We start from the raw sequence: 15,494 nt of genomic DNA, 5'->3' as shown, positions 1-15,494 counted from the left end.
CAAAAATGAGTATTTTTGGATAACCTTTCTAACATTTGATCAATAAAAGGCAAATGATAATGATCTTTCTTAGTAACTTTATTAACTTTACGAAAATCAATGCACATTCTATAACCTACAACTACTCTTTGAGGTATGAGCTCATCATTATCATTAGGCACAACAGTCATTCCTCCTTTTTTAGGAACACAATGCACAAGACTGACCCATCTACTATCAGCAATAGGATATATAATACCAGCTTCAAGAAGTCTTAATACCTCATTTCTTACCACATCCTTCATCTTAGGAATTAGACGACGCTGAGGTTCAACAACAGGCTTTGCATTATCTTCCATATTAATGGCGTGTTGGCAAATAGAGGGAGAAATCCCCTTCAAGTCATCAAGAGTGTAGCCAATAGCTCCTCGGCGCTTCTTCAACATTTCCAATAACCTTTCTTCTTCAAACTCTGTAAGCTTAGAACTAATAATAACAGGATATATTTTCTTATCATCAATATGAGCATATTTAAGATTATCAGGCAAAGGTTTTAAATCAAAGACAGGATCTTCCTTTGGTGGCGGTGTTGTACCCAGATCGTCCACCGGTAGATCATGCTTAAGAATAGGTTGGCGAAGAAAAATTTCATCAAGCTCATCTCTTTCTTTCCTAAAAACTTCACTCTCGCTATTCTCCAAATGTTGCTGCAAAGGATTATTAGGAACAAGAACAATAGATGCACACTGTTCCATTTTAAAATCATCATTAGGTGGATCAATTTTATAAGGAGTTTTGGTAAATTTAGAGAAGTTAAACTCATAAGATTCACCAGCAAATTTAGTCAAAATTTTCTCCTTCTTGCAATCTATAATAGCTCCACAAGTATTTAGATAAGGTCTACCAAAAATGATAGGACAATATTCACTAGCAGCAGAACCAAGTACCAAAAAGTCAGCAGGATATTTAATCTTACCGCATAGAACTTCCACATCTCGAACAATACCAATTGGAGAGATAGTTTCTCTATTAGCCAGCTGAATAACCACATCAATATCTTCAAGTTCACAAGAACCAATTTCGTGCATAATCTCCGTGTAAAGCTCATAAGGAATAGCACTAATACTTGCACCAATATCACATAAACCATAATAGCAATGATCACCAATTCTAACAGATAGCATAGGAACACTAGCTTGCTTGGGTTTATTAGGATGTGAGACAATATTAGAAGCATCTTCACAGAAAATAATATGCCCATCCTCCAAATTTTCAGTCACAAGATCTTTAACTATTGCAACAGCAGGTTCAACTTTTATTTGTTCTTCAGGTTCTATAGGTTTCTTTTCACTTTTATGAACTGCACTATTTATAACAGAGTACTCCTTCATTTTAGCAGGAAAAGGAGTTTTTTCAATATAAGCTTCAGGAATAACATGATCCACAGTTTCAACTACAACACATTTATTTATAGATGAATCAATTTTATCTTTATACGGTTCATGAAACTTATCAAAATTCTTCTTAGGCAATTCATAATGAGAGGCAAAAGCTTTATAAAGATTTGCAACAACTTGAGAATCAAGACCATAAGTAGCACTCATATTACGAAATTTATCAGTATCCATAAAAGCTTCAATGCATTTGTAATCATAATTTATACCTGATTCTCTATCTTTGTCGTTCTCCCATCCTTCAGTATTTTCCTGGATCCGATTAAGAAGGTCCCTTTTAAACTCTTCTTTGTTGCGCGTAAATGATCCAGAACAAGAAGTATCCAGCAAGGTCTTGTCTTCAAAAGAAAGTCTTGCATAGAAATTATCAATAATAACATTACCAGGAAGCTCATGAATGGGGCATTTGAGCATTAAAGACTTCAATCTTCCCCACGCTTGGGCAATACTCTCTCCATCATGAGGCCAAAAATTATATATGCGGTTCCGATCCTTATGAATTTCACTTGGAGGATAGAACTTAGAATAAAACCGGGGCACAATATCATTCCATTCAAGAGAATCCCCATTATCCAGTAATTTATACCAATGCACCGCTTTACCAGACAGCGATATAGAGAATAGTTTCTTCCTCACTTCATCCATAGCAATACCTGCACACTTGAATAAACCGCATAATTCATGTAAGAACAGTAAATGATCTCCAGGGTGGACAGTTCCATCTCCTGTATAACGGTTATTCACTACACGTTCAATAATTTTCATAGGTATTTTGTATGGTATCTCTTCCTCACCTGGCGCCTTATCCACTACCTTTTCAGTAGTAGTAGATTTTCCAAATAAACACTCAAGAGATGATCTCTCCATAATGAATTATGGCAGCAGGCAGAAATAAAATCAGCACTAACAGTAAAAGTTTCCCTTACCAATTCCACTTACCAATAGCGCTTCACTCCCCGGCAACGGCGCCGGAAAATAGTCTTGATGACCCACAAGTATAGGGGGTGTATCGTAGTATCTTCGATAAGTAAGAATGTCGATCCCAACGAGGAGCGGAAGGTGTTGACAAGCAGTTTCGATGAAGGATTCACTGTAAATGCTCACAGACAAGTATTCAGGGGGTTTTGATGTAACAGATGAATAAAGTACGAGTAAGTAAAATACGAGAGTAACAATTGCAGCGAGTGGCCCAATCCTTTTTAGCACAAAGGACAAGCCGGTTTGATTACTTATAATGACCAAACGTTCTCGACGACACACGGGATTTTAGTCTAGTGCTTTCGCTACATACGGCTAATTAATCTTCATTGTTTTGATAAGTGTTGTGTGGGTGAACCTATGCTAATGTACCGCCCTTCCTAGGACTAATACATACTTGTGATTATACCCCTTTGCAAGCATCCGCAACTACAAGAAAGTAATTAAGATAAATCTAACCACAGCCTTAAACTCTGAGATCCTGCTATCCCTCCTGCATCGATATACCAACGGGGGCTTAGGTTTCTGTCACTCCGGCAACCCCGCAATTGGTAAACGAGTACAAGATGCATTCCCCTAGGCCCATAAAGGTGAAGTATCGTGTAGTCGACGTTCACACGACACCACTAGAAGAATAACACCACAACTTAAATATCATAACATTGAATATTACTCAACCATACTTCACTACTAACATTTAGACTTCACCCATGTCCTCAAGAACTAAGCTAACTACTCACGAGACATCATATGGAACATGATCAGAGGTGATATGATGATGAATAACAATCTGAACATAAACCTTGGTTCAACGGTTTCACTCAATAGCATCAATAACAAGTAGAAATCAACACCGGGAGAGTTTCCCCTATCAAACAATCAAGGTCAAACCCAAATTGCTACAGCGGTGACGATGTGCAGCGGTGGAGACGGCGGTGATGATGATGAAGATGATGGTGATGGAGATGATGTCCAGCTCGATGACGGTGACGATGGCGTCGATTTCCCCCTCCGGGAGGGAATTTCCCCGGCGGATCTCCGCCTGCCGGAGAGCTCTTTTCTCTCTGGTGTTCTCCGCCCCGCAGAGGCGGCTGTAACTCTTCGCGAGGTACCCTCTGTGGATTAGGTTTTCGGGACGAAGGCGTACGCGAAGAAAAGGAGGCGAGAGGGGCTGTGGGCCCCCCTCCTCACTGGGCGGCGCGGCCAGGCCTTGGGCCGCGCCGGCCCATGGTGTGGGCCCTCCTCGGGTCCCCTCGGCTCCCCCTTCTGGCTTCCTTCATCATCTGGAAAAATAGGATTTTTGGTATAATTTCCTTCAACTGTTGATCTTCCGAAATATTGCATTCTGAAGGTGCTTTTTCCAGCAGAATCCTGGCTCCGGTGCGCGATCCCCAAATAATCATGAAACATGCAAAATAGATGAAATAACATAAGTATCATCTACAAATGTGAAATATATCAATGAATAACAGCAAATTATGATATAAAATAGTGATGCAAATTGGACGTATCACGCCCCGGAACGCCCCAGAACAGGGCGCGGCCGTCCTTGTTCCAGCTGTTGGGGCCGCCGACGAGCCCGTCGGTGCTGTGCATCTCGACGTCGTACTTCGCCTTGAAGTACGTCGTCCACCAGGCGTCGTTGTTGTTGGCCGCCCACGTCGGATCCAACCGCTCCTCGGCGGAGAGTTGAGCCCGACGGGCCTTGATGGCGTCCCTCCATTGGTCCGTGCGCGGCTTCGGCGGCGGCGGAACGCCAACGCCGTTCACGGCCATCCTCCAGCCGCCGCTGCTTGGTAGCCGCATGTCCGGCGGGACTGGATACCGGGCGTTGTACATCGCCCACGCCTCCGACACGGTGAGGCTGCCGCGGCCGAAGCCGTTCGCCGCGACGATCTTGCAGGAGGACGAGCTCGACATTTTTGGAGCGGCGATGAGAAGATCTGGGAGGGGGGAGGCGGCGGCGACGAGAAGGTTTGTGAGCGGTGAGAACTGCAGGGCGTCTTTAAACAACGGCGGCAGCGGGTGGTTGCACGCAATAACGCCGGCGCGGACGGCCACGCGGCCATTAGCACGACGAGACGCGTCCCTGCGTCGCCTGGGAAAACAGGGACGCCATTAACGTCGCTTGACCAAAGGTAGGCGACGGGGTTTTAGGCTTCCGAGCCGCTGACGCGTCGGGCCCACGTCGCTTCGCCTCGCTTTTCCTTTTGTCCGGCGTGCCCGGTGCGTCCGCTGTGGGACGGGGACGGGCTCGGGGCGCCGGACACCGTATCGGGGCGCGCCGGACAAAAATGGGCTTTGGGGGACGCGGCTGGAACGGCTTTTTTGTCTGGCGCGCCCCAAATCCCTTTGGGGGACGCTTTGGGGGACGCGGCTGGAGATGCTCTAAAAAAAGGACTTCTCGGTCGTAGCAGCCAACCAATTCCTCGAGGTGCCGGGCTGCCGGCGCGCTCCGGTGCCTCCCCGTGTGTCGGTCAAGCTGGCTGTTCCGGTTTTTAGTGTTCCACGCAGAACCAGCTGCGTGATCTAAGGATATCTCCAGCGACGCGATGAATTTCAAACATCCAAAATATCCGCGAGCGACCGTTTGCGTCGCCTGGCGTACGCTGAAATGGTCGCGCGTCTGTTTGCGTCCAAGGCTTGCTCCAGCGGGGCGACGCATTTTCGGCGCAGGCCAGATTTCAAAAAAGATGAACTAGCATCAACTTTGCACGAAATTACATCCGCAATTTGAGGTCTGCAATATGTTCATCACACTTTGCACAAGGTAGGGCGCAAAGTGGAGCAAAAGGGGCACAACAAGGCCTGAACAGCAATAAAAAAAGTCCAAAAGGAGGCCAAGGTGTTGGGCGCATGGCGATGGCGATCAGGCGTCTCGCGCGCGGATTTCGGCACGCCTCTTCATGAACCATGCCCTGGTGTCGTCGTCGATGCCGCTCAAGTCGGCAAGCATGATCATTGTGTCTTCTGCACGCAATTTGGCCTCGGCGTCAGCCTTTTTGGTCTCGACGTCCAACCTTTGGACCTCAATGACCTCCTTCGCGAGGTTGTGGTAGATGGCAGCTGTGGCCTCTTTTTCCAGACGCCTCTTCTCGTCCCTAGCAGCCAAGGCGGCAAGATTCCCGACCATTATCTTCTCCATGCTTAGCGTGAACGCAATGGCCTGCGCCTCCCGGGCTAGATCGGCCTTGGTAGCCTTATAGCCTCGGGGATGAGGTGGAAGGGATGGACGTCCTTGATCGTCATCTTCGCCGTCGAGGTTGACCGCTGTCCCATTCCTCACAGCTTCGTTGTAGGACGCAAAGCTTGTCTTCCACTGCTCCGTCTCCTTGAGCACGTCCCAGCAATGGACCATATGGAAGCCCTTCTTATGCGTCGCCCTGAACTTCTCCAAGGCGCGGGGTACCTGCAATCATAGCCGCCAATGATGTACATATAATGATGCAAATAGTGTAGAATGATGATGGTTGTATCGTGTTTACCACTGAAACGATGCCAGTGCCGCTTACAGGGTGGTTCCTAGCATGTTCGACCGCCGAGCAGAACTTGCTTGTCTCTTGTTTGATGTATTTCCATCTTTTTCGGAGGGTCTCTTCTGTCCGAGGGCTTGTGATATGGTAGGGCGGGTGCATCCTGGTCTCGTTGTACTACTGCAAGACCTTGGCCCAATAGACCTTGCCCTTTTGCTGCGCGCCATTAATACAATCATGGCTCATTGCCAGCCACGCTTCGTACAAACACTTATCCTCGTCGTCGACGAAGCCTTGTGTCCTGCGGCTCTCCCCCTTCTTCTTCGTAGCAATGTCCGTGGGGGACAGGCTGTGTTGGCGCGTCGTCGAAGTCGTCGACGGACACGGGTGTTGGCTGCGTCTGCTGGGTGGCGAACAGTCGTGCGGTTTCGATGTCCTCCGCATCTTGCATTGCCTCCCACACATCATGCGGGCCTGTCCCGGCCCGATCACCGCGAACGAAGCCGCCGCCAAAGATAATGGCCTGGATGTCTGAATCATGGTGGTCCTTCCAATGGTTCTACGAATGACCGGACATCAGACACATGATACACGGTAGTCGCATACATTGACAGAGCTCACGTACCGGGTCGTCCATCGTCGGGGCAGGCGGCGCCATTTCGTCGAACAGGATGCGGGGCTGTGGCATGCTCTCCTCTGGCACCTGGCGCGTCTTCTGTGTCCCGCCCGGGCAGGAGTCACCGCTTCTAGGCGTCCGGTTGAGGTCGGGAACCGCCGCCCCGTTGAACTGCTCCGCCGCCCCGGTCAACTGCACCGGCGGCAGGCCGGAGGCGAACCGCGACGCCGGGTGGCCCTGCAAGGGAGCGGGAGTTCCAGGACGCAGCTGGGAACTTACCGAGCTCACCGACGAGGCCGGAGGAGCGACGTCGGCGATCCCCTCTCTCTTGACGAGCATGTAGCCCTCCGCTAAGGTCGGATGGAGAGCTACTTGCGCGACGCCGACTTTGATCTGCATCTGCCAGGCCTGCTGGTTGGCTGCCGCGGCAGTCTTGTCCTTCTGGTTCTTGCGCCGGCCGCGATGCTTCCCGGCCTCGATGACTTTCTTCTCCTTGGAGAGCACCTTCTTTGCCGCCTTCTCCTTCTTTGCCGCCTTCGGCTACCCTGCATTGAAGTTGCATTTTCACGTAATTTTCCTACAGTGAGAACGGCTACTACTGCACTGAAGTTGCTTACCACTATCACTAAGTTGCCTAACACCACGTCTAAGTTGCCTACCGCTAGCACTAAATCTGCTAGCACCACAAATATGTTGTGTACCACTAATACTGAGTTGGCTAGGAATAATATTGTGAAGTTGGGCTGCATTATCGTGAACTTTCATAACATCATGTCTAACTTGCTACCGCTAGTACTAAGTCAGCTAGCATCACTCTTTATCAAATGCATTATCGTGAAGTTGCATGCCGATGCATCAAAGTTGCACACTGTTTGATATGAACTTGTATTTTGTTGCTACTAAGTTGTATACATCAAAAATCAAGTTACTAGCAATGTTAGAAAGTATGACTAGCAGCTAGTAGAGCAAAGTTGATGTCTCAATACAAGTGTTGATGACGGTTGTTGCTAACTGAGTATCTTAAAAATTAAGTTTGTACAATATATACAAAAAAATTAGTGCAACTTCCTCTTTGTACGAAGTTGCTTCGCCATAATACTAGAGTTGCTTTTCCGCAACATCTGAATTGGTTTTCGGAAAAAAAGTTTGTCAAAACATATACAAATGGGATCCAGTTTCGAAGATCTAGTCGCGAGAGACCCAACGGTAAAAACGGATCGCAATTTTGACAAATGGTTTGAAAGTTATGACTTTTTTTTAAAAAAGCATGACATTAAATGCACGTGTTATATGCCGACTTTCTATTTCAGGACGAGTGCTTTGGTGGACCATCTAGCATCCGAGTGCTCCCTAGCCGTGTCCAAACATCAATGCTTTGTCTAAGGATATTTGTATTATTTAAATTACGCACAGTACTTAATGCAATTGTCTGTTGCTTGCAACTTAATACTGAAAGGGGTGCGGATGCTAACCCGAAGGTGGATTTTTTAGGCATAGATGCATGCTGGATGGCGGTCTATGTTCTTTGTCGTAATGCCCTAAGTAAATCTCACAGTAGTCATCATGATATGTATGTGCATTGGTATGCCCTCTCTATTTGTCAATTGCCCAACTGTAATTTGTTTACCCAACATGTTATTTATCTTATTGGAGAGACACCACTAGTGAACTGTGGACCCCGGTCCATTCTTTTACATCTGAAATACAACCTACTGCAATCATTGTTCTCTTTTATTTTCTGCAAGCAAACATCATTTTCCACACCATACGTTTAATCCGTTGTTTTCAGCAAGCCGGTGAGATTGACAACCTCACTGTTAAGGGGGGGCAAAGTATTTTGATTGTGTTGTGCAGGTTTCACGTTGGCACCGGAATCCCCGGTGTTGCGCCGTACTACACTCCTTCACCAACAACCTTCACGTGATCTTCATCTCCTACTGGTTTGATAACCTTGGTTTCTTACTGAGGGAAAACTCGCTGCTGTACTCATCATACCTTCCTCTTGGGGTTCCCAACGGACGTGTGCTTTACCGTCACAAGCAGCTGCGTCTGCTGGGTGGCGAACAGTCGTGTGGTTTCGATGTCCTCCGCATCTTGCATTGCCTCCCAGTCATCATGCGGGCCTGTCCCGGCCCGATCACCGCGAACGAAGCCGCCGCCGAAGATAATGGCCTGGATGTCTGAATCATGGTGGTCCTTCCAATAGTTCTACGAATGACCGGACATCAGACGCATGATACACGACAGTCGCATACATTGACAGAGCTCACGTACCGGGTCGTCCATCGTCGGGGCAGGCGGCACCATTTCGTCGAACAGGATGCGGGGCTGTGGCATGCTCTCCTTCGACACCTGGCGCGTCTTCTGTGTCGCGCCCGGGCAGGAGTCACCGCTTCTAGACGTCCGATTGAGGTCGGGAACCGCCGCCCCGTTGAACTGCTCCGCCGCCCCGGTCAACTGCACCGGCGGCAGGCCGGAGGCGAACCGCGACGCTGGGTGGGCCTGCAAGGGAGCGGGAGTTCCAGGACGCAGCTGGGAACTTACCGAGCTCACCGAGGAGGCCGGAGGAGCGACGTCGGCGATCCCCTCTCTCATGACGAGCATGCAGCTCTCCGCTAAGGTCGGATGGAGGGCTTTTTGCGCGACGCCGACTTTGATATGCATCTGCCAGGCCTGCTGGTTCGCGGCCGCGGCAGTCTTGTCCTTCTGGTTCTTGCGCCGGCCGCGACGCTTCGCGGCCTCGATGACTTTCTCCTCCTTGGAGAGCACCTTCTTTGCCGCCTTCGGCTTTGCCTCCCGGCCGCCACCGGTGGCGGCCAGCTTTGCTTCCGCCGGAGCTGCACCCTCCATTGTGGCTATGGTCGTGGCTACGGGGGAGTGTGGGGCGGCGGCGGGTGCCAGGGTTTGCTCCGCATCCATGGCGGTGGCTGCGGCGGCGAGGACGTCCATCGCTTCTGGACTGCTCGCGCCGGTCTAGTTTGATATTTCGCGCGGGGAATGGCCAGTGGTGGGAATAATATCGGCCTCCCTGTCACTGACGCGCGGGTCCTACGTCTTTTTCGGCGGACACTCGGCGCGAACGCGGAGACGCAAACCTAGCGCATATTTGGGCCAGGTTTGCGTCTCCGCGGACGGGTCGGTCACTTTGCGTCGCCCCGCTGGAGCAGGCCCAAACGCATTTCCGGTCACGACGAACGAAAACGGTCGCTGAACGACCATTTGCCGAGGCGACTTGCTGGCTTAATATATTTATTTTTACCTCAAAAAAAAACTGCAGATCTTGCCAATAATTACACCTCGCTGTCCATGGCTGGTACCCTGACTACCTGCCGTAACCTTGTCTTGTTATTGTAGGACGAGCGAGCTAGCGAGTGGCTCTCCGTGGCCCCAAACCCCTGCACACGCCACGCAACCGCCAGCCAGCCATCCCCGTCCTCCTCCTCCTCCCACCAAACCGAACTCCCCACACCACAGACACAGAGCAAGAACTCCCCACACCGCCACACGCGTCCCTCAGCTCACCTCTCTCTCGTCTCCGTCTACTCCGTTTCCTCCTCCCCTCCACACCACTTCTCTCCCCCTCTCCACTCTCCACCAGATTTGCCTCGCCACACCACGCCGCCCTCCACCTTTATGCCGCCGACGCCCGCATGCCCATGGCGCCAACCGCACGGCCGCCGCGCCGCCCCGCGACCCTGACGCTCCTCCTGCTCCTCCTCCTCCTCTCCTCCCCGTCCCTCCCCTTCTCCTCCGCGGACTCGCCGCCGTCGACCCCGGCCCCGCGCCACGCGCAGGTCGCGTCCGACGACGCCGACCAGCTCCCCTCGCCGCCGCGGCACGGCGGCCACCACCACCACCACCACCACCGGCACCCGCCGCCCCCGCCGCCGAAGCGCCGGCTCAACTTCGGCGAGAGGCTCGGGATCGCCTTCGCCGGGGTCGCCGCCGCAATGCAGCTGCTCCTCGCCGCCTTCCTCGCCCTCCGCGCCTGGCAGCTGCGCCGGCTCGACCGGGCCGAGGTCTCCTCCTCCACGCCCCTCACCTGACCCCGTCAGGTCCGTGATCTGCTGTTAACCGTCGTCCGCGATCTGAGAATTCGTCGTCGTTGTAAAGGAAGGAAAGCAATGAACATACAGTATTATTCTTCTCCATTAATTCCATTTTTACACGCCATTCTTTTCGCTCGCACTTTTTTTTTTGAGGGAGTTCTTTTCGCTCGCATCGCATGTGTTCGACGCCAGTGCCTAGCTGTACTGGGGTGTACAACTTGCTTCTGCCGAGTCCAGGCTAGTAGACAGACAGGCCATGTGACGTACTGATATCAGAGATGTAGGCAGTGTGTGTCTATTTTGTTTTGTTACCAGCTGATCCAGATTCCAATCCGAGATGATGCTGCGTTGATTGAATCAGATTCCAAATCCTAGATGGATCAGTCGATCGATAGATGGGCATGCACGAATGCACAAAGCGATTGAGTAGCAGCACTTCATGGCGCATCAATGTTGCTTCATGTGGAATGATTGAGCCAACGATCACACAATGAAGTTGCACTTATGAGTCACTACCTCACTCCAAGCTGCCGCTATGATAACTTAGTGACCAGCAAGCTGATTGTAAAGGTTCTGTCCTAGGAAATAAACAAGCTGCTTCTACTTTCTGTTTTCTAGTACTCTTTTAGCCTATGGCTCTACACTTAGCCACTCGATTCGTATCAAAGATTCAGAGGTGAAAACTATCCATCCATCGTAGAAAACAACGAATTCAGATGTTATTGTTTAAGGCTGTTACAAACACTCGACGACCAAGTGATAGAGTTGATGGAATTCTCAGATTGCTTCTTTGGGGACAAAAGGGCACATTGCCTTGCACACTGAATTTCTTGACATATGGTTTAGTGCAAGTTGCAATTTTAGTTGTGGTGTCTTTGCCTTTCACTTATGAGATCATATTTACCACAATTCAAAGCATGTATGGAACATAACGGTGATATCTCTTTGCAGAATTGCATCTTAATTCTATTTTCGATCAAACCCAAACGCTTATAGCTAGGACTTAACAATGGCTGAATGATCCAGCGTTGTCAATTATGGAGCATTTCTGCTATCCCTGGAACCATGTTACATTTCACCTATCCAAGTTATGTACATCCCCATGCAAATTCTTACAAAATGAGATGCAGCAAACATGATAGGTAGAATAGATTTGTACTCGTTGCAGGAAGTGATGTACGTACATCTGTCATGCCTTGCTGCATAACATGCTAAATCCATTTTCATACGTGCTACCATTTCCTCCATTACTCACCAGCTGTTCATGTTATCACCACCTGTCAACTTCCTCTGACCAAGTACTTCCCGGCAGACATAGCATGTGTAACTGTGATACGGAGTACATAAAAAGAGAGTCAATCGAAAGGGCATGTCGCCGGATAAGGAAAATCATCTCTTGCTTGTTTCCTTCGAGAGAGAAAAAAAGAAGCATAGATATCAGGTCAGATGATTTTTGCATCTGAAATGCTACATGGATCGTTAGTCATGCATGTGAGAGCCAGATGGTCAGTATGCCGTAATATGCATCTTGGACAACTGGGAAAATCTGATCTTATTTTATTCCTCAGGCATCAGATCCAAGCCCCGAAGGACTTGACAGTGGTAATGTGTGCCAACTTGACCAAGAGTTGGAATGTTCTTCTCGGCATTTGTATTCTGACTAGCAAGATGTGGAGTAGCTTAGATAATTTTCTCACAGACGGGAAGTTTAATTCATTCAGTTTCAGTATGATCATGTGGCCTTCTCTAAGTAATCAACTTATTAAGTCATACCTCATACATTCAGTGAACAGCTTATATACGTAAACATCTGACACATATGACACATATTACTGCGAATAGTACAGTAATATTTTTTTAAGAGCATGATCATAGGGGAATCACCTACGGTATATATTTTTCTTTATATAAAAATGAAAGTGGCCAAAAGCCCCAAGCACAAGGTTATAAGCAATCTACCGAGGGAAGAATTGTACAATGTAGGACAAATACATTTTTCAGTTTTCTAGGTGAAAGTACACTGGATCCAAGGAAGCAGATGTTGCACCATCAAGGGTTTAAATGTACTGATGAAGTAATAAATCACTTAGAAATCCAATTTTCCATTGCCCCAAAGATGGTCTCTGAACTTTGAAAATAAGGTCATTCCTTTCATTCCAAATATTTCACAGCACATGAAACAATTTCCATAAAGCAAGGATTTGTGAATGCATTTCTTGCCACATTGAAGCATTGGGAGATTGCCTGAGAGCAGTCCTAAAGGATACCAATATAGGCCCAACAAGAAGCTGCAAAAGAGCACTGGAAAAATAGGTCATCTCGTGTCTCAAAAACTTGACCTGAACAAGTGAACAGAGAACATGCTCAGGACCATCCTCAAAGTCCATTGTTTTCTGAGCATCAAATCTTTAGTGTTCAAATGGTCATTGACTAGCAATCACACAAAAACTCTGAGCTCGGACAGGCTTTTTGATTTCCAAATCGATTTGGAGGGTAGGATCTTTAGGAGCTTGTTCAAAAACAAAGTTGTAGTATCTGACCGACGTGTATATGGAGTTGCCCCATGGGAAGATCCTTGAATCATTAACACGTGGACCAGAGACCAGTGCATCCAAATGAGATAGAATCTGATGTAGCTCCTCATACGCTTGGACAAGCACAGGGAGATAAAACTTAGAGCTCAAGTCTTGGGCGTGGGCAAGCTCAGCAACGTTGATATCTTCATCAAGAGCAAACGAAAATAGCCGAGGAAATTGGTCACATAAGAGGCCATTCACATGCCAAGAATCCTTCCAAACGAAATTAGTAATCTGGTCTCTAAGGAACCTGGTTCACTACGGTAAATCATTTGCATGTTAAGGCCCTACTTAGTTTATAGAAAAGTGGAAGAACATATAATATTCTTTTCTTTAATAGCTCCATTAGTCTGTTTTGTCAAAGAAACAACAGAGTAAAAAACTACCTCCGTCTATTAATCGATGATGTCAGATGATTCGTCTAAATTAAGATGTATCTATGTACTAAAAAGTGTCTAGGTACATTTGAATTTAGACAAACTTTTTTTCTTTTTTCGAGGATGACGGGGGGGGGGGGGGGGGGGGGCAAGACGCCCCACCGTTTGTATATAAACTCGAAGAGGCCAAGAAGCCAGTCAACATGTCCAAATGTGAGAGGTACAGCGCGGGGGGGGGGGGGGGGGGGAAGAGGAGGCACACGCCTCTACCTAGCCCTACTCATGAAATAACAACGAAGAGCATCCACCTCAGCACGGTCACGCACCGAGAGCCGCCACCGCCAGAGGGATAGCTCGTCACCGGCTCGAGTAAGAATGAGGCGAGCAGGGGAGCGCTCACCATTGAACACAAGGTTGTTGCGAGCCTTCCAGATGGACCACAGGATAGCCACAACTCCCATGTGCCAAGAGGTGGGAGAAAAATCTGCAGGGCCTCGGATGGTCCAGACAGAGAAACGCCCCGTTGGGAGTGGGACATCCAACCGAGACCAAACCTCAGCAGCGACGAGGCACTCAAAGAAGAGGTGCCTCCCAGTCTCGACATCCGGGCAGGCAACACAAAGCGCAGAGGGGGCGCAGCTCTTGTGGAAGAGGTTTGCCCTAGTGCTCAGCCGGTCGATGTCCGCCAAGTAAGTAAAGATCTTCAGCTTCCGAGGGAGCCGGAGTGACCAAGCCACGCAAGCGGACTGGTCCCTGGGGCGCGCAGGGGAGAGCATGCAGTAGGCCTCCCGCGAGGAGAACCGAGGTGTCGAAGGAGAGTCGATGAAGCGTATGTCGTGGCCGGGGCAGAGGGGCGAGGCGCCGATAATGCGCAAGACCTCCAGGAGCTCCCCTTCCGCAGCCGAAGAGAGCCGAGGCTGCAGGTCTAGGCCATCCGCGGCAACGGTAGCCACCGTGGCATGCCGACGGGTGCAGTGGGAGAAGAGCACGGGGAAGCGCTCGGCGAGGGGGGGGGGGGGCGGCTGCCATTTGTCCAACCAGAAGGACGTGGTGCAACCGTCAGCAACCTCGACCCTGGTAATGCCCCTGTAGAGTGGGAGGCACTCGTCGACGATCCGCTCCAGGAAGGAGGGGGATTTGGAGGTTTCCCCCAAATCACGACCTGTAACAGGGAAAAACCAACGCTTCCAAGGCAAGGGGTTAGGTGTATGGAGGGCATGTATAAAGTTGAGCAGCAAGCACCTGTTCTGCCGGTGGAGATCCTTGATGCCGAAGCCTTCCTCCTGCACAGGCAACACTGCCTTGTCCCACGCGATAAGACAACGAGCACCAGAGCAGGTATCCTTCCCGGTCCAGAAGAAAGCACGACGCCTCTTGTCAATCGTGTCAATAACCCCACGGGGACAGAGATAGTATAAGAAAACTTTGGGATCTCTTCCCAGGAAAAACACGAATTTTGCAATCCACTTGGACAATTTTTATACCCCATACACACAAACCGCGACACTGAAGTCTTTAACAACGTAGTTATATCCCTAATCATACCATCTCAGATGGTTTGACTTTGATTTTGCTATGCTTATCATGATTCATGTTGTTTTTCTAATCCCGTGAACCAAGCACACAAGTTTGTGGAACTATAGTTTTCACTAATCAACTATTTGTGTATGTGTTCATGTATGTTTCATGGGTTTTCCTTATTCCCATGTTTGTAGAATCATGTGAACCAAAAATGCCCTGAGAATCCATCACAACTTCAGATTCACAACAAACTTACCCACATTGTCTAAAAAGAGTGGGTCGTTTGGTCTCCTATAACAAATGCTTGATTTACACCTTCTTCGGTTGCTTTGTTCTAGCTTTAGGACGACTTCTTTTTGTCTTCTAGGATAGCTTCTCCCAAAAGATTAAAAAAGAACGGAGGTGGTACTAAATAACAAAATTCATTATACCTAGACCATTCACAATGCAAATCAGAAAGAAGGAATGGCA

At 48.9% G+C, this 15,494-nt stretch overlaps 2 protein-coding genes across 2 annotated transcripts; one reads left to right on the top strand and one right to left on the bottom strand.

The window, feature by feature from the left end:
• Positions 1 to 10,085: 10,085 nt before the first annotated feature.
• On the top strand, positions 10,086 to 10,660 carry LOC127335014 (uncharacterized). The gene has a single exon (XM_051361598.2). It carries the CDS (start codon positions 10,151 to 10,153, stop codon positions 10,544 to 10,546), a length of 396 nt encoding a protein of 131 aa, XP_051217558.1. The 5' UTR covers positions 10,086 to 10,150; the 3' UTR covers positions 10,547 to 10,660.
• Positions 10,661 to 13,768: 3,108 nt separating this feature from the next.
• Positions 13,769 to 15,285, bottom strand: LOC139835739 (uncharacterized). Its single transcript, XM_071825602.1, has 2 exons — positions 15,280 to 15,285; positions 13,769 to 14,803 (listed from the first exon to the last, which is right to left on the bottom strand). Exons 1-2 carry the CDS (start codon positions 15,283 to 15,285, stop codon positions 13,769 to 13,771), a joined length of 1,041 nt encoding a protein of 346 aa, XP_071681703.1.
• Positions 15,286 to 15,494: the final 209 nt, after the last annotated feature.

Source organism: Lolium perenne, chromosome 2 (genome assembly GCF_019359855.2).
Source record: "Lolium perenne isolate Kyuss_39 chromosome 2, Kyuss_2.0, whole genome shotgun sequence".
NCBI lineage: Eukaryota > Viridiplantae > Streptophyta > Magnoliopsida > Poales > Poaceae > Lolium > Lolium perenne.
The sequence above is the reverse complement of the archived record's forward strand: the minus strand, read 5'-3'. Positions and strand labels throughout refer to the sequence as shown.

Excerpts from the sequence above, each read along its gene's own strand:
- LOC127335014 (XM_051361598.2), top strand. The coding sequence starts at position 10,151 with ATGCCCATGGCGCCAACCGCACGGCCGCCGCGCCGCCCCGCGACCCTG.